Consider the following 22,404-nt stretch of genomic DNA (forward strand, 5'->3'; position numbering starts at 1 on the left):
GTAATAAGATCCCATTGGCACCCTTCCGGTACGGAACCCTTATTACCAGCGGACCCCAACAGTTCTCAAAAACTATTGATCATAGAATATATATTATATATCATAGAATAGCATTCTTCAACTAATTTTCCATCTCTGTAGGTACTCATCAAAATTGGCTAAAAGAAAGCGTGAAAAGTCTAGGCCGGTCAACACTTATATTCTTTTTTCAACAAAACAAAAACATCACAGTTTGAATACGACCAAATATTAGTTTACTTATAATAGTAGGTAACTACCTAATCATCAAGTCTTTTGTAATATAATATTTTAGGTAGTAATCGGGCCATTGTCGATCGGTTGAAAAGTTGGTTCGAAGCAAATACAAACACAATAAATGTCCCTGCAAGAATTCAGCACGTGCAAATTTTATTTACCTAAAGCTTAGCACCTGTACAATAGACAATTGCACACCTAAGACACGGTAATATTACGTGCCTGAGAGTACTTCTTTATGAAAATAACAATAGTATACCTGAGATAACCAGATTACTCTATTGACCAATGTCATAAACATTAGTTAGTAATCGGGTTCCTTCCATTGTTCATCGCAGTTTGATGCCCGCGACGTCATCCGCGTGGATTTACGTTTTTAATTATCCCATCCAAACTTTTTGGTTTTCCGAGATAAAACTTATGTTACTCTCCAGATCACTGTCACTTTAACTAGGTATATCCATGCAAAAAATTACGCCAATCTGTTGTTTTGTGATTGAAGGACAAACCAGCAAACCAATAAACCAACAAACGAATACACTTTCGCATTTATAATATGCATTCTTATAGGTGTTTACCTATGTGTAAGTAACTGTGTAAGTTATTACACATCTTAATACAAAATAAATAAATCTAACAAAAAATAAATTAAAAACATACTAAAGATCCAAAATTGTGTTCTATAAGAGCTTAGATTTTTTGGAATCGACTACGCAAAGTATCAATATAGGCCTGTCCGACCTAAGGTGAGTATGCCATGTCTATGTGTGAGTGCAGATTACGGTGCCATTGTGAGGTACACGCACACATTTAAAACTCGAGCTGAAACTCATTAGAGCGCTACAGCGTACGGCCTCTTAACCAGTCAAAACTGACTTATATCCGAGCCTTCTTATTTTTACCTGCTCTGTCAAGATCATAGGAGCCCCGTTATTGTAATGTGCCCAGGGCCTCCAATAGGTTAAAGACGGCTCTGTGTATATCATGGATTTCCGCAAAGTATAATAATAGTATTTTACCTTTCATAGCATAATATACCGGTGATTCGGGAATAAATATCAAGGTGATGATATGAACGAAGCAGATGGCTAGTGCTATGTAGCCCGTCGCGACGTAGGACACGAAGGGCGCCACCGAGTACACCACGAGCGTTCCGGTTATACCCATGATGGATGTGGACGTCAGGAGAATACCTCGGATGTGGGTAGACCTGAAAAATTGAAGAAATTAAAGCTGGAATAACAATATCAGTAACCATCTTAAATATATAAAATGCAAAGGTGACTGACAGACTGATCTATCAACGCACAGCTCAAACTACTCGGGCTTAAATTTGGCATGCAGATAGCTTTTACGACGTAGGCAGCCGCTAAGAAAGGATTTTTGAAAATTCAACCTCTAAGGGGGTGTATGATGCTGAGGGTGGCACCGATGGCTTACGACTGATCGTAATTCTAGCAACTTGGCTTGGGAGTTGGGACCCCAACGTCTGTCGGTTTTTTGAACTGTGTCCCTTGTCACTTCAGCTGTGCAACTCGTTGAGCTATGTCGGTTACTCTGGTTCCCCTACGAATCTCCTCATTTCTGATTTGGTCACAGAAACTCCAACCTACCTAATGAGGGGAACTACCGCCGCTGCGTGATCGCTATTCTATCGTCTTGGTACCCTAACGTCTACTGCCGGTAAAAAGATCGTTGGTAAAAAAAACCGGCCAAGTGCGAGTCAGGCTCGCGCAATGAGGGGTCCGTACTACAGTCGTATTTTTTCGACATTTTGCACGATAATTCAAAAACTATGATGCATAAAAATAAATAAAAATCTGTTTTAGAATGTACATGTGAAGACCTTTCATATGATACCCCACTTGATATAGTCACTCACTTCGAAAGTTGAAAATACTAATTATTAGTTCATGACCACAATTTAATTTTTTGTGTGTGATCTAACCCTAAATTCACGGTTTTCAGATGTTTTCCCAAATGTCAGCTATAAGATCTACCTACCTGCCAAATTTCATGATTCTAGGTCAACGGGAAGTACCCTGTAGGTTTCTTGGCAGACAGACAGACAGACAGACAGACAGACAACAAAGTGATCCTATAAGGGTTCCGTTGTTCCTTTTGAGGTACGAAACCCTAATAAAAGCATACATACGCAATTTCGCCAACGTAGACTATATTCCCGACGATCGTGATGCCCATGCCCAGTCCACTGACTATCCTGATCGCGTACACCATGGCCAGGTTGTTGGTGGTCACCACCAGGATGTAAGCCAGGATGTTGAGGGTGGCGCCGATGGCCAGGCATGGCTTACGACCGATCACGTTTGACAGGAACCCGGTAGCGTACGGTCCTGAAAAGTAAGGAAAACTAAGAAAACCCGGTCAAGTGCAAGTTGGATTCGCACACGAAGAATTCCGTACCATCATACAAGATATACATACCTAACACTCTTATGTAGAACACTGCAAGTTATTGTAATTTTTCATGTTTTTTGTGACTAGTTTATGCTCGCGATTTCGTCCGCGAGGTCTATATAAATTTCAAACCCCTGTTTCACCCCCTTAGGGGTTGAATTTTCAAAAATCCTTTCTTAGCGGATGCCTATGTCATAATAGCTATCTGCGTGCCAAATTTCAGCCCGCGTCCAGTAGTTTCAGCTGTGCGTTGATAGATCAGTCAGTCAGTCAGTCACCTTTTATATATTCAGACAGATGTAACCACAAATTCACGGTTTTCGGATTTATTCCTTTACTTGTCCTAAAAGACCTATACCTACCTGCCAAATTTCATGATTCTAGGTCAACGGGAAGTACCCAATAGGTTTTCTTGACAGACACGACAGACGGACAGACCTGTGGTCCTATTTGGGTTCATTTTTTCCTTTTGAGATACGGAACCCTAAAAACTAAAGTACGTATAAACGGGCATACGATGTATCGCTACTGCGTCGCGACATTTTTGCGACTGTATCGCTGCAAAAGTGAATAAGCATCTTCTAGGCAAGCCCGTTCCATCTTAGGCTGCATCATCACTTACCACCAGGTCTGATTGCAGCCGAGCACTGGTCTGTACCTAAGATTATGTTCACCGAATGCATAGGGTTAATTCAAGAGCCTCAATAGCTCAACGGGTAAAGGAGTGACTGAAAACTGAAAGGTCGACGGTTCAAACCCCGCCCGTTGCACTATTGTCGTACCTACTCCTAGCACAAGCCTAACGCTTAGTTGGAGAGGAATGGGGAATATTAATCATTTAACATGGCTAATATTCTTTTAAAAAATGTGTAATGTGTATTAGATCCTGGGCATGTTTTATACTCCTTTCACAAAAGCTTTATTTCATCATCATCATCATGATCAACCCATCGCCGGCTCACTATAGAGCACGGGTCTCCTCTCAGAGTGAGAAGGGTTTTTGGCCATAGTCTACCACGCTGGTCATGTGCGGCTTCACACCTTTGAGAATATTATGGTGTATTAAAAAAAAACCGGCCAAGTGCGTGACGGGCAACGCGCAGTGTACCACTCGTGTGGGGTTCCGTAGTCACAATCCTCGACAAACAGATGTTACTCCTTAACCTGTGAACCCTACTTAGCCATGATAGTTTTCCCTTAAAATTGATTATATATACTACTGCTGTGAATTTTTTCACGTTCCTATATACTACCATTTGGCTGATAGAGGGGGGGACACTTGACTCTAATAAAAATTAACACTTTAAAACATCATATTTTACAAACGGATCTAGTAATCAAAAAATGATGTTCCCAGACCCACGGTATTTTTAAAAGACCTATTCAACAATACCCCACACTACAGGGCAGACGAGAAAAAAAAAAGTTCATCCCCACTTTACATTTCATCATGGCGCGTTTTCCGCCAAGAAGTCCCCTTTTACACTGCCTCTTCTCTTTCAGAGCACTCCCCTCACACCTTCCAACAGCATTGGGATCCTTGGAGTCCACATTTCGAGCGAGGTTCAATTCCGCGATCATTTGGAAAGCAAGGCCAAATTAGCCTCCAAAAAGCTTGGGGTGCTCAACAGAGCAAAGCGGTACTTCGCGCCCGAGCATAGGCTCCTACTCTATAAGGCGCAAGTCCGCCCTCACATGGAGTACTGCTCCCACCTTTGGGCTGGAGCACCCCAGTACCAACTCCTTCCATTTGATCGGATCCAAAGGCGGGCTGTTCGACTTGTGGACGATCCCAAACTAACCGCCTCGTTGGAAAGCCTGGAGCACCGCAGAGACGTTAGCTCTCTATGCGTGTTCTATCGCCTGTATAATGGGGAGTGCTCTGAACAGCTTTTTGACCTCATTCCACCCTCTTTTTTCTACAACCGCACCGCGCGCCACCGTAAGGAATTTCACCCTCACCATCTGGGTGTCTGGTGCACTTCGACCGTCCGCTGCGCCAGATCCTTCTTTCCACGCACGTGCAAACTGTGGAACCAACTCCCATCGGCGGTGTTCCCACTAGATTATAACATGGGGTTATTCAAGGGGCGGACCAACAAATTCCTAAAAGGCCGGTAACGCATCGGCGGCTCCTCTGGTGCTGCAAATGTTCATGGGCGGCGGTAATCACTTAACATCAGGTGACCCGCCTGCTCGCTTGCTCGCTATATCTATTTAAAAAAAAAAAAAAAAAAAAAACATGTAGGGGAGCTACCCTAAAAAAATATTTATCAAAATTTTATTGCACCAATTTGTCGGCGTGATTAATATTTATAACCATGCCAAATTACAGATTTCTAGCACTAATAGTCTCTGAGATTAACCGAGTACGGACGGACAGACAGACGGACGGACATGGCGAAACTATAAGGGTACGTTGTTTACTACGGAACCCTAAAAACCAAAGTCGCGGTTGGTGATCTCTACACGAATAGCAAACGTAATACAAAATAATATCCGCGTAGTTACACTTTGTATGTCAAGAATCAGGACCCTGTGTTTGTAAATTTGTAATCCAAACAAATCCTCGAATTAAGATAACATACACCTGATAACAATACAATTATTATGACTAAAAAGCGCCAATCTATAAATTAGTTGGTTAGGTTATCGACATGGTGCTATTAATGATATAGTCCGTCGCGCTCTGGCCACTGCCTTCATCCCAACTCAGCTAGAACCTTCCGGCTTGTCCAGGGATGACGGCAAGAGGCCAGATGGGATGACTATAGTACCATGGTCGATGGGGTGTGCGCTGGTGTGGGATGCGACCTGCGTCGACACGTTGGCAGCGTCCCATTTACCGGGCACGTGCCAAAAAGCGGCTGCAGCAGCCGAGTCAGCTCAAGAGCTTAAGCGCCGTAAAAACTCAGTCATTAGTAAGGACTATGAGCTTAGTAAGTTTGAGACTCTGGGCCCATGGTCATCGGACACGAAAGCTTTTATAAACGTCGTGTCCCAAAAGCTGATCCACGCGTCTGGTGACCCAAGAGCTGGTGCTTATTTCGCTCAACGGTTGAGCCTTGCCGTTCAGCGAGGTAATAACGCCAGTGTTTTGGGCACAATGCCCATAAATGGCCATTTGGACGGCGTATATTTTTTGTAAGTATAAATTTTTTAGTGATAAGTTTTTCTGTATGTATATACTATATATATATCTCGACTCTAGTATCATAAGGTCGGATGTGTACTTCCGACCAAACTCACTTTTTTACATAAAGGTAATGAGCATTTCGGGCTCTTTCTGCCAAGCTGACACCAGTATTTCTATCTCTTTTCGTTGCAAAGATAAATACATGCATAATGTCGTATCTGAACACATTCTAAAAATTTGGAGAACCATAATTATATTTTTTGACTTGCGTATGTATGCACCAAAGCAATGGAGAAAAATGATAGATGTATTTTGAGTTCGACCATTATGCTACGAAATAAGTTTATTTGTAATACTAGCTGGTACTGCAGTTAAGCACTTCTGCTTCTAAAATATGTAATAATTTTGTTAGGTAAAATCACAACAGATATTATGCTTCGAATTTTTTGTATTAATATTTGGACTGTGAATCATTTAAGACTTTTTGCCTTGTAATATAAATAATTTTGCAATAAAATTCATGGAAGTAAGTTGAAATAAAGCTTTTTGTTTGTGACTACATTAAAGTTGATGTGATTAATAGGTAAGAGATCCATCCTATTTCACCAAAATTTTGGACTAAACTGCGGGAAAAAAGTAAAGAGCCAGAATAAAGCTGAAGACATTTTGAAAATGTAGACTAGAAAATCTTTTAGGACCACGAAAATCACACCATGGAAATCTAAACATATATTATTATAATACCCCACTAAGCAAAAAACCGTGCATTTATGGTGTTTTTTATGAATCATAGTTCAAATCATCAGTTCAAAAATTTATTGCCCTAGTTTTTATGGTAGCCTTAAAAAATTAGAGTACCTAATCAATTTTTTTCTTCTTTACCCGTCTTATAATTGACCGAATTTGATATTAATCCAGAGCAGAAATTATAAGGCACCTACAATATGTGATGATAGTGATTCAAACGAAACATACCTAATTATAGGAAGCTTTAGATTATGTTAATTTAAATATAAATGTAGTATAAATTAATTTATTAATTAAACAACTAATAAAAGTGAAAGTAAAAAAATAAAAAACTTAACTAAAACACGAAAGAAACAGTTTAAAAAAGTATCTGTTAAAAAGAACAGTCGAAACAGAAGCAATGGAATTTTCAAGAAAGCAGAAAGTATTTTTTTTATTACAAAAGTGGCAATGCCGGATTTGTCTAACAGTAAATCCTTATACCTGCGTAGTTTCTGCACCTTAAAAACGATTCATGATGCTACCAGCAGTGTTGCTACTTTAATGTGGTCTGAAAACATCAGCTGCAGCGGAAGGAATAAAACAGTATCTTGTCTTATTTCATTAATCTACTATAAGAAACAAAGTATTCTCGAAATTGTTGAAGAATTGACTTTGTGGTCTGATAATTGTGTCGGTCATATTCGGAGCATAATAATCGTTATGGCTTACTTATGATTATTATAAGGATTACCACACTAAAAGGTGATAAATCACAAGCCTTATGCTAAAATGCAACATGTACCTACGTGGAGTAAGATGTAATCCATGCACAAATAGAAAAAAAGGGAACAGCTGAAAACAATGCAGATTACTAAACTAAGAGATTGGTCACAGTTTACAATAACATGCGAAGGAAACAAAACTTTTTGATAAGTTTGATTTGGCACTACAACATATTTTTAAAGACCACATCCCTTTACAAAGGTGATATATCAGGACCGTTTGTTATATAAAAAAAAAATAAGAACGGCGGGGATTTTCAGATTTCGGAATATATTACCTGGCTACAACTAACGCAATAATGCTGGGTGTTATTATTTTATAAAAACTACTTTAAAGAAGACTTTTTTGTATTTCATTAGTATGTTATAGGTACATATAAACTTAAAATTCTTCCCCGCTTTCGCCCAATATACGACATAATGAGAAACCATTATCCACTGTAAAATATAACCAACATTTGCAGTAGGTACCTGATGACCTCCATTCTTACTTTACGTACCTAATCATTATAAGGAAAATCAGGCTATGTTGGCATGTTTTAGATTTCTATATTGATGTAACTGTCATGTATGCAATTCCACAAAAAATGTTTGGCCCACTGTAGGTTTCTAATTACTTTGTAATTTTTTTTTCCAATTTTTGGCCGTTGTTTTTAATTAATGGGCTTTATTTGTGAATTTGTAAATGTTATTTTCATTCATTCAGAAGTCACAAGGTTTACACGGATGCAATGGTCAGACTATCGGGCGAATGCAATTATTATGTTTCAGATCTAACTAATCAGTTTCAGAAAAATCAGATAGGTACATTGTTGCTATCTCACAAAACTCCTAAATGATTTTTGTGACATAACTACTGTGATCTTTTGTCCGAATATTACTTATGTATAATCAGTTAAGACGTATTATGAAATATTAAGTAATAGATCCGACTTTTATTTCAAATTTGTAATAGTAAAAATTGCAGCCATAAAGTCGGTTTACAACTTATGCACACAATTTTTTAGCACAGTTACGATTATTACCAGCATAAAGTCGCATATCGTCCATTTTGAAGAAATTGTGAGTTTATATTTTATTTATTAATGATAAAGTATTTCTAGTAATGGGTAATGATAGGTACAGTTAAGTGTTAAATATTACAAAAACAACTGAAATCGTATCTCTAGTAGTTTAGAAATTATGACCCGAATTCACCTGTAAATTTATAATTAAATTACCTTATTATTATCGTTGGTTAGGTTAGTTATTATGTGAAAGCATTTATCTAGCTATTTAAGGGGAAAATCCGAAAACCGTGAATTTGTGGTTAGGTACATCACAAAAAAATAAAGTGTTATTTCTTATACAATGCAATGTTACGGAATCCTTCGTGTGCGAATCTGTCTCACACTTGACCGATTTTCTTTAAATTATTATACTTACATTTTATAGTACCTATTTAGTAGAATAGAGTAGAGTAAAGTTGACTAGAGATTAGAAAAGAGAAGAATTTCATTTTCGACTTACCCACCATAGCACCTATGTATAGCAAGGATCCTATCCATGATGCTTGGAAATCTGTGATGAGTTCTGGAAGGGGCGTCTGCTCCGGATCCTGAAGTTTCGGAATAATAGGAGCTGACCACCCCACGCTATATCCTACGATTAACTGACCGATGTTAACTGGAAAACAAATTAATTAATTTGTAGGTTAATGTTTATCTATACTTTAAAGAAAATTTCTAAGTCAACGATGATAGAGGGCTTCCAGCCAGAAGATCCGGGGTACGACCCGGGGTCTTTAACTTTTCAAAGTTATGAGCGTTTAAAGCAAAATATCACTTGCTTTAACAGTGAAGGAAAACATCGTGAAGAAACCGGCACCGTACAAGCGTCTCCCAGATACATGCTGCAGTTCTTCATAATGTTTGACGACCTCCCTGGCGCAGTGGTAAGCACTGTCTTACTAGTGGGAGGTCCCGGGTTCGATCCCTGGCAGGGGTTTGGAATTTTATAATTTCTAGATTTCTGGTCTGGTCTGGTGGCTAGTTTAGCGTTCCGGTACGATGCCGTGTAGAGGAACCAACAAACCAAAGAGGAATGGGTTTAATAAAAACTGCCATAACACTTCCAGGTTAGCCCGCTTCCATCTTAGACTGCATCATCACTTACCACCAGGTGAGACTGCAGTCAAGGGCTAACTTGTATCTGAATAAATAAAATAATGAATATAAAATATAATGTTACCAAGATGTGTGAAATCTGCCAATCATTGGCCAATCCGTACTTGGCCAGCGGCGTGGCCATGGCGAAACTCTTTTCATTCTGCAGGCCCGTGCTCAGGACACTTAGGGAAAATTTATTAAACTCACTCTGACTTTGCTTAGACTTAAGACACAGTTAAAACGAGACAGGTGTATATCTCTCACATAAATCTGTCTCGTTTTACTGAGCAAAGTCAAAGTGCGCACCATAGTTCTCAGCCTTAGTCGCTGTAGATGAGTTGATCATGAAGATTATGAAAAATGGTTCTGGAAATCTTAGGCGCTGCGGCTCGGAAGAGTGGAATAGAAAAAGTACTTACTGCATGCTACGATGAGCAGTTGAAATTTTATACTATTGTCCATTAGAACTTTTTTATTCGGAATTACTGTGTACACGTACTTTTCTTCTGTGAACATCACGATTTAAAAAATTAAAAAAAAAAAAAAATTAAAATTCAGTACTAATCGTCATCCTGTATTGATTTGCTAATTTCAAATGAATAATTATTATTTATAGATTTGGATAATCTTAGTGAAAATACCTACCAACAACAGGTTTAATACATGCCTTTTGATTTTTGGGGGTCCTTATAGTTAATTTTAATAACCGACGTGTTTTTTGGCATAAAATCCTACCTCCCCGATATTAACCCGATTCATAATCATCATTCATCCTGTCGCCAGTCCACTACTGAGCACGGGTCTCCTTTGAGAATACAAAGGGCTTATGTCAATGATCCCGTCCACTACGCTGGCAAAGTGCAGACTCGCAGACTTCACACACGATCACAGAATACATTTACTCTAAGGAGCACACGATTGAGAATGGAAAACTGTTAGTCATACATATCTAATATTTCTTCACGATGCTATCCTTCGCAAGTTATACTTTTCATCTCTCACTCACTCGGAAAAAATCCGTTTGCCCTTTGAAATCTGGGTGGAAAGTGGTAATTTTGCTCGCTAGGGCGAAAATTACGAGTTGAAATTCGAACGTGACAAACTGTTGTCTATGGTTGCGTAGAGGCGTAGACTTAATTTTTTCTTTCTATTAAAAAAAACCACATAATGAAACGTTCGGAGACGCGGTTCATCCTTACAGTCTTTACTGTTGTTATTATTTACAAACTAAATTGTTAAGTGACCCGTAGGAACTTTTATTTTTATTAAATTAAAATATAATTAATTCATTTCTATATTATTTAGGTAATTAAATTAAACAATCTATTTCAGCTTTATTGAGTAAACAATATAATGAAGTTCGTTGAATTATAAAAATTATTTTTTTTTGTTGTAAGAATTTTAAATTTGAATTCTGAACGCACCTGAAAAAAACTTTATTCATCATTTATAGAATCTTCTTTAATTAGAACCTCGCCATAAAGCAAAATAAGAAGAAGAAGAATTAGAACCTCCTGTGAGAACCTCCTTCATTGCCTGACTTGTGACCTAACTTCTTATTGAAACCTTCACGGTTCTGGCGCCTCTTGTATCAATCATCTAGCGTTTTCCTCGCTGTAATGAGATGAAAAGTTGTGTGTTTCGCACGGGTGCAAATTTATTTGCGCTCGAGTCTTTGAATTCCTCGCTACGCTCAGGACAAAATAACATCTTTGCACCCTTGCATAACAAATAACTATTAATTGCTTAAAACGCACATACCTTCACTTTTCTACCGCCGAGCCGTACCGCAAGACGTCGGGCGAGTTTCCATCCGTCGAAAAAATTTTCGTCATCATTTCTCATACGCATGTCGAGTAGTTCCTTATCACACTCTCCGATATCTTGTAGAACTCCGACAGTCAGGCAACCTTGCGCCGTTCCAAACTTTGAAGCTTAGAATTGATGACCAATGATTAGATTCTTACATGACTATCCAGGTATCCATCGAATCTAGTGCATCAAGCTGGTACTTGATAAAGCCATCCCATAAATAGTGTACAACAAAATTAGCCAAATTGTCTGCTAAAATCATAAGAATTTAACTACGGAATCCTTCCTTAGTAATAGATTAAAGATTTGATAACAAGAAATCACATTAATCCGAATTATAAAGTAATTTAATTAAGCCCGTATCTGTAATCGTTAAGTCCGTCCTATATTATCTGATGTCTACTGCGATTGCATTTCCCTATTTATCATGAACTTGAACTGTCAGCGTTAAATGTAGGTACATAGGTCAATGAGGAAGGCGGAAGACTGCGTGGGGGACTGTGGTGCCTTTCATTGAAAATGAAGCGGAGCCCCACCACTGCCGCCTCCGCCTCCTCCACCGGACGCACGAGAGGGGCGCGAGAGCGGAAGTAAAAACAGAATGAAATAACAGGCGAGGAAGTGGATAACAGGAGACACAACGATCAGCGAAGGGAATCTCCTGTGACTGTGACGTCTGTCCCGAAAAGGGGAGAATGACACATAGGGGCAAGGAAGTAGATAGAAAATAACTTGTAGGTAGTCAAGAAAGCGCCCCCGAAAACATGTCAAAGAGCGGTGGTAGGTTATGTCACTTGTCCTCGACTCCTCCCAACCCCTCTCAAGGCGGCTGCTGCTGCTAACACTCCATCAGTGTTTCCATGTACACGGTAATTACCGTAGATGCACCGTAATTCAGTCCTAATCTACCGTCAAGGTAATATGCCCATTACCTTGACCGTGTCACCGTAATACAAAAATCACGTTAAAAATTCATAATATACTGCGTAATACGAGTACGAATCTCAGTCACGTTAGCATATTTCGTAATGGCAACATTTCTCTTGCTCTCGGTTTAAACATCAAATCTCAGCGATATATTTTCGTCCTTATTCAAGTAATTAGGAAGGAATGAAATGTAAAATTAATGAGATTTAACAAAATATTAATATGAATAAATCCGTTTATGAAAAAGATATTGCTATGCTAGGAGAGTCAGATTCAGAATAATATTAATAATTGATTAAAAAGCAAATTCGTGACTTTTTCTTTTAAAAATTACACGGTAATTTACACGGTATTCTCTTAGCTAATCCACCGTAATTAAATCTAGAAACACCGTAATTTTAACCCTTCAACACGGTAATTCTCGATTTACATATGGAAACACTGCACTCCATGCATGATGATGAACTGGTGCAGATTATGTCATGATATTATGTCAAACTCTGCTGAATTTGCATTCTCTTTTATTATCGCTACCGATATTTTAATGCGAAAGTGTGTTTGTTTTTGGTTTGTTGATTTTTCCTTTAAAAGCCTGTTAATAAAAGATTTAAAAAAAAACACGCCGCAACGTAGCAAGGGATTGATTTATTGCATGGATATAACAAAAGACCTATGAAGAGTGACATAAGCCACTTTTTGTCCCGGAAAATGAAAGAGTTCCCGCAAGATTTTAAAACACTAAATCAAGGGAGAGCAAAACGAAAAAAAAACCGGCCAAGTGCGAGTCAGGCTCGCGCAATGAGGGTTCCGTACTACAGTCGTATTTTTCGACATTTTGCATGATAATTCAAAAACTATGATACATAAAAATAAATAAAAATCTGTTTTAGAATGCACAGATGAATACCTTTCATATGATACCCCACTTGATATAGTTATCTTACTTAGAAATTAAAAATACAGAAAAATAACAATACAGACAGACAGACAGACAACAAAGTGATCCTATAAGGGTTCCGTTTTTCCTTTTGAGGTACGGAACCCTAAAATTCCGAATATCCACCCCGTATGAGGATTGGATGTTGATAGATGAACCTTCCAAGTATCCACCCTAGAGGGGATTTTTTGAGGGAATAAACGGAATAACCCCCATCAAAGCACTGTTAGACTCGTAACTGTAGACGTCTGTCTTTTCTTTTAGCTTTATAGACTTCAGCACTCTCTAATTACTATCAGTAATATACAATCACTCTCTTCCGTAATCACTAACTCACTACTTATCCATATTATGAGAAATGCGGAAGTGTGTTTTGTTGGTTAATTAGTGTGTTGGTTCTTCCTTCGATCACGCCGCAACAGAGCAACGGAATGACCTGATTTTTTTTTACATTAATATAGTTGAAGATCTGGAGAGTGCCATAGGCTACTTTTTATGCCGGAAAATCAAAGAGTTCCCATGAGATTTTTGCAAATCTAAATCCACGCGTTTTTGAAATTCATTTGGGTTCATCATCATCAACCAATAGACGTCCACTGCTGGACATAGGTCTCTTGTAGGGACTTCCACACTCCACGGTATTGCGCCGCGCGCCGCCTGGATCCAGCGGCTCCCTGCGATTCGTCTGTTGTCGTCCGTCCACCTAGTGGGGGGTCTTCCAACGCTGCGTCTTCCGGTGCGAGGTCGCCATTCCAGCACCTTTAGACCCCAACGTCTATCGGTTGTACGAACTATATGCCCTGCCCATTGCCACTTCAGCTTCGCAATTCCGTTGAGCTATGTCGGTTACTCTAGTTCTCCTACGTTACTCCTAGGTTACTCTAGTTCTCCTATCACAGGTTCAGCTAGTAATATATCATTATATATAATATACGATGTGTCTGAACCTTGCGCTGGCGCCGTAAAAGCTATAAAATTGAGAACTGTTTTAGAACAACAATTCAATTGCGATTGTAATTTGTAGCAAATAATATGATTAGCACTACTTTCGTAGTACCTGACGAGATATCAAGATAAAAATAAAGCAAGTTGAAAATGTCTTACTAATCTAAATATACCTTTTATAAAAGGAAAAGGTGACTGACTGACTGATTGATCTATCAACGCACAGCTCAAACTACAGGACGGATCAGGCTGAAATTTGGTATGCAGATAGCTATTATGACGTAGGCATCCGCTAAGAAAGGATTTTTGAAAATTCAACCCCTAAGGGGGTGAACTAGGGGTTTGAAGTTTGTGTAGTCCACGCGGACGAAGTCGCGAACATAAGCTAGTCCCATTATAAATTCTCAATTATGAAACCTGCAAGGAATTGAATCAAGGACCCGCCCACTTATATCATTACAACGTTCACCACTGTACCCATTTCGTCAAAAAGTCTAGAAAATCAACAACAAGCTATTATGTACAGATATGATTTGGCTTACGAACGACTTAATCAAATAGGTAATTAGGAGATACCTTTTTAATCTATATATTAATTCAAACTAACACGCATTCTGCGTGAAGTCACGCACTAAGTACCTGGCAGGTATTATTCCATGACAATTGTATGACCTTCCAGACAATCATAGATCGGAACGTTATTTTATTGTTACTTTGAGAGGCGTCTCTAGCCCTTGTGGCGCCCGTGTGCAACCAGTACCCTGGCGCCCTCTAGTCTAGTAGGAGCAGGGTCAAAATGGAATACCAACAGTTATATTATTTTCAAACGGAAATTCAGATGCAAATGGTGCAAATTTAAATGATGACGGCATCGGCCATAACACGAGCGCAGGGTCTTTGAGAGCGCCGCCGGCATCGACGCATCTTTGGAGGTGTCGCATTAGAGGGCGTTCGGCGCCCCCTTAGACCCGGAGCCCGTGTGCGCCGCACACCCTGCACCATAGGTAAAGACGCCTGTGGTTACTTTGCAGGGTTCCGTGCCCGAACGGTGCCAACGGGACCCCAGGTATTTGCCAAGCCTCCTCTGGCCGTCCTTTCGTCCGTCTGTCCAAGCGCGGATCTACCGTTGTGCACACAATGGGCATGCCCACAACCCTAATAGACAGTGGCGTAACAATAATGCTCGATTTATCAAATTGCGAATACCTAGATTTGATTTCAGAGGTTTCCAAACAGGCAAAAAATATGCGCCTCCCGTGGGCAGAATTGCAAAAAAACTTTGCACTCGTCTCGCTCGCGCTTTATTAGTTTCTGAGTTTTTTTATTCCGATACGTAATAGCTGAGAAGTTTCGATAAGTTAGCCCAAGACTGCGATTTCACCTGGTGGTAGGTGACGATGCACTGTAGGATGGAAGTAGGCTAACTTGTAAGGAGTATGGCAGTTTTATTAAACCCATAAATAAAACCTGGGAAGCTCGCACCGCAGTCAAAACTCGGGCTGGCTCTGATTAATATTATTTACTTGTTTAACTATTAAAATTGACTCTGTGAGTTGACCATACGAACTGCACCATGAGCCCAAGACCCCCCAAAAACGTGGGCTTAATAAAAACCGACTTTTTTGAGAGCTGGATCCGCGCCTGCGTCTGTCTAAGACAAAGCTTTAGCCAGCTGCATCTCATGAACCGTAATACGAAGAGAGTTATCACCGAGTGTGTTAACATCAAGTAATAAAAATTTCTAAATTTCAAAGTAGGTAGTAGTTACATTGTATTGTACGGAACCCTTTGTGTGCGAGTCCAACTAGCACTAGACCGGATTATTTATTGTAAACCAACAGCTCAGTTGGAAGAGTGATAAGTACCTAGGTACTCCATACTCCATAGGCGCAGTAGTGGATAGCCCGTTGGAGGCTCTGAGCGGCATTTTCTACTCAATGAGGGCCTCGTCGGGCTCGTTCCTTGTTATTGGTACCTATAATTTTTTTTGCGGATTTACCTGAATGAAATCAAAATAATAATCTTTTTTTTTATGTTAGCCTAATTAATTGCTGATTAATATTCCCCTTTCCTCGCCAAATAAGCGTAAAGCTTGTGCTAGGAGTAGGTACGGTCAGGTCAGGTAGGTCAATAGTGCAACGGGTGGGATTTGAACCAGCGACCTTTCGGTTTTCAGTCCGCTCTTTTAACCGTTGAGCTATCGAGGCTCTGATCTTCAAAGTGGGTGGGACCTACACTGTCCACATTTTGAATGTCAATAGTATTTAATAGTAAAATGTATAGTATAATAATTTAATTAAGGAATAACAGCGCGAGCAAAGTGAACTCGATTTTTTTTCCTTTTATAATTAATTTCTGTATAAATACAGATAACTTTCACTCATAACTCACGCATTAATACAAAAATGCCACAACAGATCAGACTTCTAAAAAATTTATTTTATGTAATTGTTTCCAAAAAACATTAACGTCGACTCGGGTTACCAGGACAGTAGCAAGGCTTGGTACAATTCGCCTTTGTGCCCCTCGGCGAACAGTTAAGTTTGCCGCAACCTTGACTTCTCTTTTCTCGCCCATTTCTCTTCATTTTCGACATCAGACAGTTAAGCTGGTTTGCCAATTGCCCCACAGTGTTACACATTTGCTCCAGCGTGCTCATAGATATGTCAGGACTTGCGCTTCGTCCATGATCCCCTGGTATATCGATGGAGGATGTGCACCCAGAATTAGGTACCGAATACGTCTGTGCCGGTTTGCAAGGAGGCAATGGGGGTGGCTGTGGACGATCAGCCAAATGAGGGATACTGTTTTGCTTACATTTATGCCCACATTGATTCAAAGCGCATCTTTTTTCATCTTCGGGTGGTTGTGGGATATTAAAGTTGATTGGGCAAGTATGGTTATCACATTTTGGTGACTTATTCGCGGGGCAATACGAGTTGTTGCAGCTATAAGGCTCGTTAGTCCGGTACTCTCTTGGGAGTACACTCTTGCAATCCGGACAAGGACATGTGACTTGTATGATTCCGGCTTTAATGTCCCTTATCTTCCCAGGGGTATAGTTTAGACAGTCGAAGTGCATCCAAGTTTTGCAAGCCCCCTGGCATTGTAACCCGTTCTTCGTTGTTACTTGAGATAGACATATTTTGCATGGGTTCTTCACTTTACTGCATCTTGGCATGGTGACAGTGGGTGACGAATAGTGTGATGAAATAAGTTAAATTAATTTATGGGCATTTTGAAAGTTATGGTTATGGTTTTGCTTCTTTAGATTTTTTCACTTATTCAGCCATGATAGAGATTTGTTAATAAAGCTATGTGCGGAGAAATAGGAACAAACTGGATAGACATGTTGATATAAAATTGACACTGACTTTCAGAGACATGGTGAAAGAAATGACAGTATTAGTTATCTTTTAACGTGCCTAATTAGAAGAGGTTTTCTTACCAGTGTGACACCTCAGGGATCGCGGTTATAGAGATGGCAATCGGGGTGGGAACGCCCCGCACACCCACACAGACCCCCCGCGGGCCGTGCTCGCCACGTGCGGGAAAGCGCGGACGTCGTAAACGTGTGCGGGGCATCCCCCGCCTCATACACATCGGTGTATGAGGCGGGGGATGCCCCGCATCTGTATACGTGACAGATCGAAATGGCAATCGTGCCATTTCGATCTGTCACGTATACAGATGCCCCGCACACCCGCACACCACCCGCACTCGCCCGCACCGATGCGTGTGTGCCGTTCTCTCCCCGATTGCAATTTCAACCTGTCATAGGAAGGTAGAAAATAAAACAATCAAAATCAGCTGGGACGTTCTATTGAGTACATTTTTCCAACTTGTACATAAGATCTCTCAACTGTTTGGAGAGATTACCGACGGTGTTGCACAAGCTCTGAATTGTCGAATACAGCATCTTTTGGTTCTCTTCGCAAACAGTACACGGGACCTTCGAATCCGATGAGGACGGTCGCATCTTTTGTTGTTTACCTGTGGTAATGATTACAATAAGTAAAAAAATTAAAAACCAGTCAAGTGCTAGTCGGATTCGCACACGAAGGGTTTCGTACCACCGATTACAACACTTTCTAAAGTTTCATTGCGGCATTATTAATTTTAGTGTTATAGCGGCAATAAAAATACAAATTCTGTGAAAATGCCAGCTCTCTACCTATTATAGTTCACGAGATACCCGCTGACAGACGGACGAACGGACGGTGGACGGACGGACAGCAGAAGCTCAGTAATAGGGTCCGTTAACCCTAAAAACTTCTTTACATACGTTTCGATCGCGCATCTTGTGTTCAGGTTGAACCACAGAAATCTTAATAACAAGGCCTAGTTAAAGGTTTCTTCTGTGGGTTGAACTCAACCAATCTTCTATCGTAACATATACTATCGTACCGTAAGACATCGCCTAGGTCTGCACCCATACGTAGTCGAAATTCGAAAGCGATTTGCCTCCTCTTTCTAATTCGAACCGCTAAGATTTGGAACACCCTTCTAGCGTCAGTTTTCCCCTCCAATTACAATATGGGTACTTTCAAGAGTAAATCGGCATCTTCTAGGTAAGCGCGCTCCATCTTAGCCTGCATCATCACTTGCCACCAGGTCTCATTGCAGTCACACGAGTAGATATTCCTACTCTGTGTTGCAGACAAGCGCTAGTCTATAAATCAAAAAAAACTTACTTGCATAATCGGAGCTTTTCCATACATCTGAATACGATTGCGACTGAGTGGCTGCAATCCGAGAGCAAGAGCATTCATCTATTTTCGCGCTTTGATTCGTTGGAACAGCTTGCGCACTTTCTTCCACACCTTGCCTCAGCTGATTGACTGATGTCGTTCGAGAGCAGGGGCATTCATCTATTTTCGTGCTTTGATTCGTCGGAACATCATTCGTGCTTTCTTCCACACCTTGCCTCAACAGCTTATTGCCTGCAATCAATGGAGTGCAAGAGCATTCATCTATTTTCACGCCTTGATTTGTTGGAACAGCTTGCATGCTTTCTCCCTCACCTTGCCTCGACTGATTGGCTGCAATCAATGGAGAGCAAGAGCATTCATCTGTTTTCGTTGTTTGATTCGTCGGAACAGATTGCATACTTTTTTCTACATCATGCCTTTTGTCAGGCGAATATTCGACAGGAAACCGTTTATATTTGGGACTTGGAGATTTAAGATTTGGAGACTGACTTGACTTGCATGACGTATCAGAACCATACATGCTATAAGGATTTGCTTTACTCGCATATTCCACCGACTCGCAAGGTGGTGGTAAATTCACCGGACATCCCGAGTTTGTGCACGAAAGTGGTGGATTAGTTAGAATCTCTTTAGCATCATTAGTTTCACAATTCGGGCATGGGCACATAACTTTAATGACCCCGGCCTTGATGTCTTGGATTTTACCAGGACTGTAGTTCAGGCATTTGAAATGCACCCAAGTACGGCAAACACCTTTGCATTGGAGCCCATTTTTCTTTGTGACTTTCTGAAGACATATTTTGCAAGGGTTTTTGGGCACTTTCTGGCACTTCATATCGTCGGATTATGAGGATTTTGGGGTGTTATTATGAGTAGCTATTCATTTTTTACTCTTCATACCTTTGGCATTAGGTACTACAGGGATTTTAACGCGTTTTATACTTACAAATCATTTTTTAATGTTTCTGTTTTGAACAATAGCATTATCCATGATGGATGTCAAGTGACAGAGTGTATCATTGCTAGAGTAACCATGATTTTGGGTTTTACATAACAGACTTCCAAAAAATGAAAATTTAAGAAAAAATAAATCGCTTGAAGCCGTAGGTGAAAATTATATAAAGGGCAAAAATGCTACATTCAGCAGCAGATTTCAATCACTGTTTTTCCAACGCTAAATCTTGTGTGGCTTGATTACGCTGGAATTGGAAAGGTATACGTCAACTGGTCACGACCACGAGGGTGTGCGACAGACAGCTCATAATCACAATTTACCATTTAGAACAGCGAGAAACCGTGCATGATACCAAATCTTCAATGTAACAAGAGCAACTGTGTTATTTTTCGAATTGCCGCTAAAAGTATTAAGGCGTTTAATAAAGAAGTATGTGTTACGAATTACGATGACTTTTTCCGCGTGAATTTAGATAGGTACTTTAAAAGTAAAACACCCGCTGGAACTCTTTTGGTCCAAGATCCCAGTACCTACCGCTAGATATGTCGTATTTTCTGAGTTACAAAATGGACAAAGCTTTAATCTAAGGTATAGGACAACTCGATTCCACATATGTTGTCGTTGACTGTTACAAACGCGGAAATAAGATACGTCTGGCAAGTGGCTCTAAGTCTAGCGGGCTATTGCTGTTTCTGCAGGGATGCAACTTGCAAGCTATTTAATTGTGCCAGAGTGAACTAGAGTGAGGAAACTGTCGGTTTGAAACATTAGGCTATTATGACGTAAAATCAAAGAAAATAGGGCTACTTTAGGGCTACCTGTGTCAATTAATGTACTAACATTTGACGCCTGCCAGTGACATCGACGCCTTGACTTTATGTTAGTCCGTTGTCCGCCGAATGTCGTGGAGATTGGTGCGATTACCGGTTGAGCTGTAAGTTGTAACTGTAACTTTCAAATAAAGATATAGACAAACTTTTCGGTAAAATCGGTAAAAAATATTAAAAAATACGCGGACAAAGTCCCGGGCATTATCTAGTAATCATATAGGTATTATAGTCAGTACAAAATGACTTCTAACTCTATGTGTCAACTGTCATGTCAAAAGTACGGTTCACCCTCAGAACAAGGACTATTAGAAGTAGCCCTATTTTGACACTTACCTACTGTTAGAGCGAGATAGCTAAATGCATTTAAGCTCTTATTAGAACGTGACAAAATGATTATGTTTTGTCCTTATCACCGTGGCCACTTTTTTTTGTTTGCCAAAATGTATTTGTACGTGAGTATTTGGCAAACAACGTGAAGTGTCGAAGAAGAAAATCGTACTTTTGACATGACAAAAATTGACACATGAAGTTAAAATGGCGCGTGAGAAGTCATTTTGTACGCACAATATACAATTAGAAAATCTCGCTGGTGCTGTTGCAAATTTTCAATATTAAGACCTCATAAAGTCAAAACTACTTAGGTATCTATAGGTAGCTAGAGGTATTAACTCTTTCGAGTTAACGATCGACTATAATAGGTATGATAAAAATCAATTCGAATGAGTCTTCGTTATAGCATGAGAGACAGTGGGAAATATATTATGACAACTATTCTTCACCGGCTAGCTGATATAATTCTATATTTCTATGTTCAGTTAAAAATAATTACAACAAAAAATATCGGTCAATTAGTGCAGGTCAGACTTCCCCGCACCGAGGATTTCTTACTATAAAACAGTCATGTCAAATATGCGGCGCACTGAGCATTTTCATGCGGCCTGAATCAATTCTGAAAACAGCCAAATTTCTGAAATTGGGCGCGCTGCAACAAGTCCATTAAGGTGGTTTAATAGATCCAGCCGCAAAACATCAAATTTTAGTTAGTTTTTCGGAAATAGTAGACTAATCATACATCGAAGGCTTATGGTAATGAGTTTTGCGGGCATAACATTTATGCATCTACATGTTTTTCCATAAAAACTTTGGTCAATAATACTCATTTACTTCATATTTGTGCAAATCTGGTAAAATTCAGAAAATTATCTTTCAGGAACAAACTTCATAGATCATAATTCAGTTTTTTGATTCGTAAACTTCACAGATTAGGTGGAACGTTATTTTTTCGAGATTTTGCACGATAAATCAAAAACTATTTTCATAAAATTCTGTTTTAGAATGAACATTGGCCATTTCGTATGATACCCCACTCGATATAGTTAAGTATCTTACTTTGAAAGGAGATCGCCCGTGAACGGGCCCTCTTTTGTGGCGCCGTGTCAAAACTTAAATTATTTTTTTTACATGTGTTATTTTTTACGATTATGCTTTATAACGACTTTTTTTCACTGTATTATTGAAAATACCCACAATTACAGTTAGAATCGTAAACATGCATTTATTTTGAAGAAGTATTAATTAAATATAACCTCAATATCAGCAATATAAAAAATAAGATTTCTTTATAACCAGGGTGAATAAATAGAAATCGTTTGCAGAATATAAAGAGTTAATTATTAATTGTCTATAAAATAAAATTAAAACCATGGTGACATAACAATTATATTAGGGGAGGGCCCAAAGCTCCTAAGAAAATGGGCAATCTCTTTTCAAAGCCCCGATTTTCGATTTGCATCGATGTGATTATTACAATCGCAACTGT

At 39.5% G+C, this 22,404-nt stretch overlaps 2 protein-coding genes across 3 annotated transcripts in view; both read right to left on the reverse strand.

Moving 5' to 3' along the window:
• The window catches only part of LOC117993395 (uncharacterized), a 60,576-nt gene extending 43,307 nt beyond the window's left edge, over positions 1-17,269 (reverse strand). Inside the window, exons 1-5 of the mRNA XM_069507022.1 lie at positions 16,573-17,269; positions 9,887-9,970; positions 8,830-8,985; positions 2,411-2,609; positions 1,275-1,465 (exon numbers count right to left, since the gene is read on the reverse strand). Coding sequence (XP_069363123.1) covers positions 1,275-1,465; positions 2,411-2,609; positions 8,830-8,985; positions 9,887-9,970; positions 16,573-17,269 — 1,327 coding nt within the window. The remainder of the gene's footprint in view (positions 1-1,274; positions 1,466-2,410; positions 2,610-8,829; positions 8,986-9,886; positions 9,971-16,572) is intronic.
• Positions 17,270-17,894: 625 nt separating this feature from the next.
• On the reverse strand, positions 17,895-19,856 carry LOC117993398 (uncharacterized). 2 transcript variants are annotated; one of them, XM_069507033.1, is made up of 3 exons: positions 19,113-19,856; positions 18,783-19,010; positions 17,895-18,081 (listed from the first exon to the last, which is right to left on the reverse strand). In XM_069507033.1, exons 1-3 carry the CDS (start codon positions 19,633-19,635, stop codon positions 17,909-17,911), a joined length of 924 nt encoding a protein of 307 aa, XP_069363134.1. In that variant the 5' UTR covers positions 19,636-19,856; the 3' UTR covers positions 17,895-17,908. The 2 variants fall into 2 exon arrangements, with proteins under 2 accessions (XP_069363134.1, XP_034837081.2); XM_034981190.2 differs by having other exon boundaries at positions 18,783-19,031.
• Positions 19,857-22,404: the final 2,548 nt, after the last annotated feature.

This window comes from Maniola hyperantus, chromosome 24, assembly GCF_902806685.2.
Source record: "Maniola hyperantus chromosome 24, iAphHyp1.2, whole genome shotgun sequence".
Lineage (NCBI taxonomy): Eukaryota > Metazoa > Arthropoda > Insecta > Lepidoptera > Nymphalidae > Maniola > Maniola hyperantus.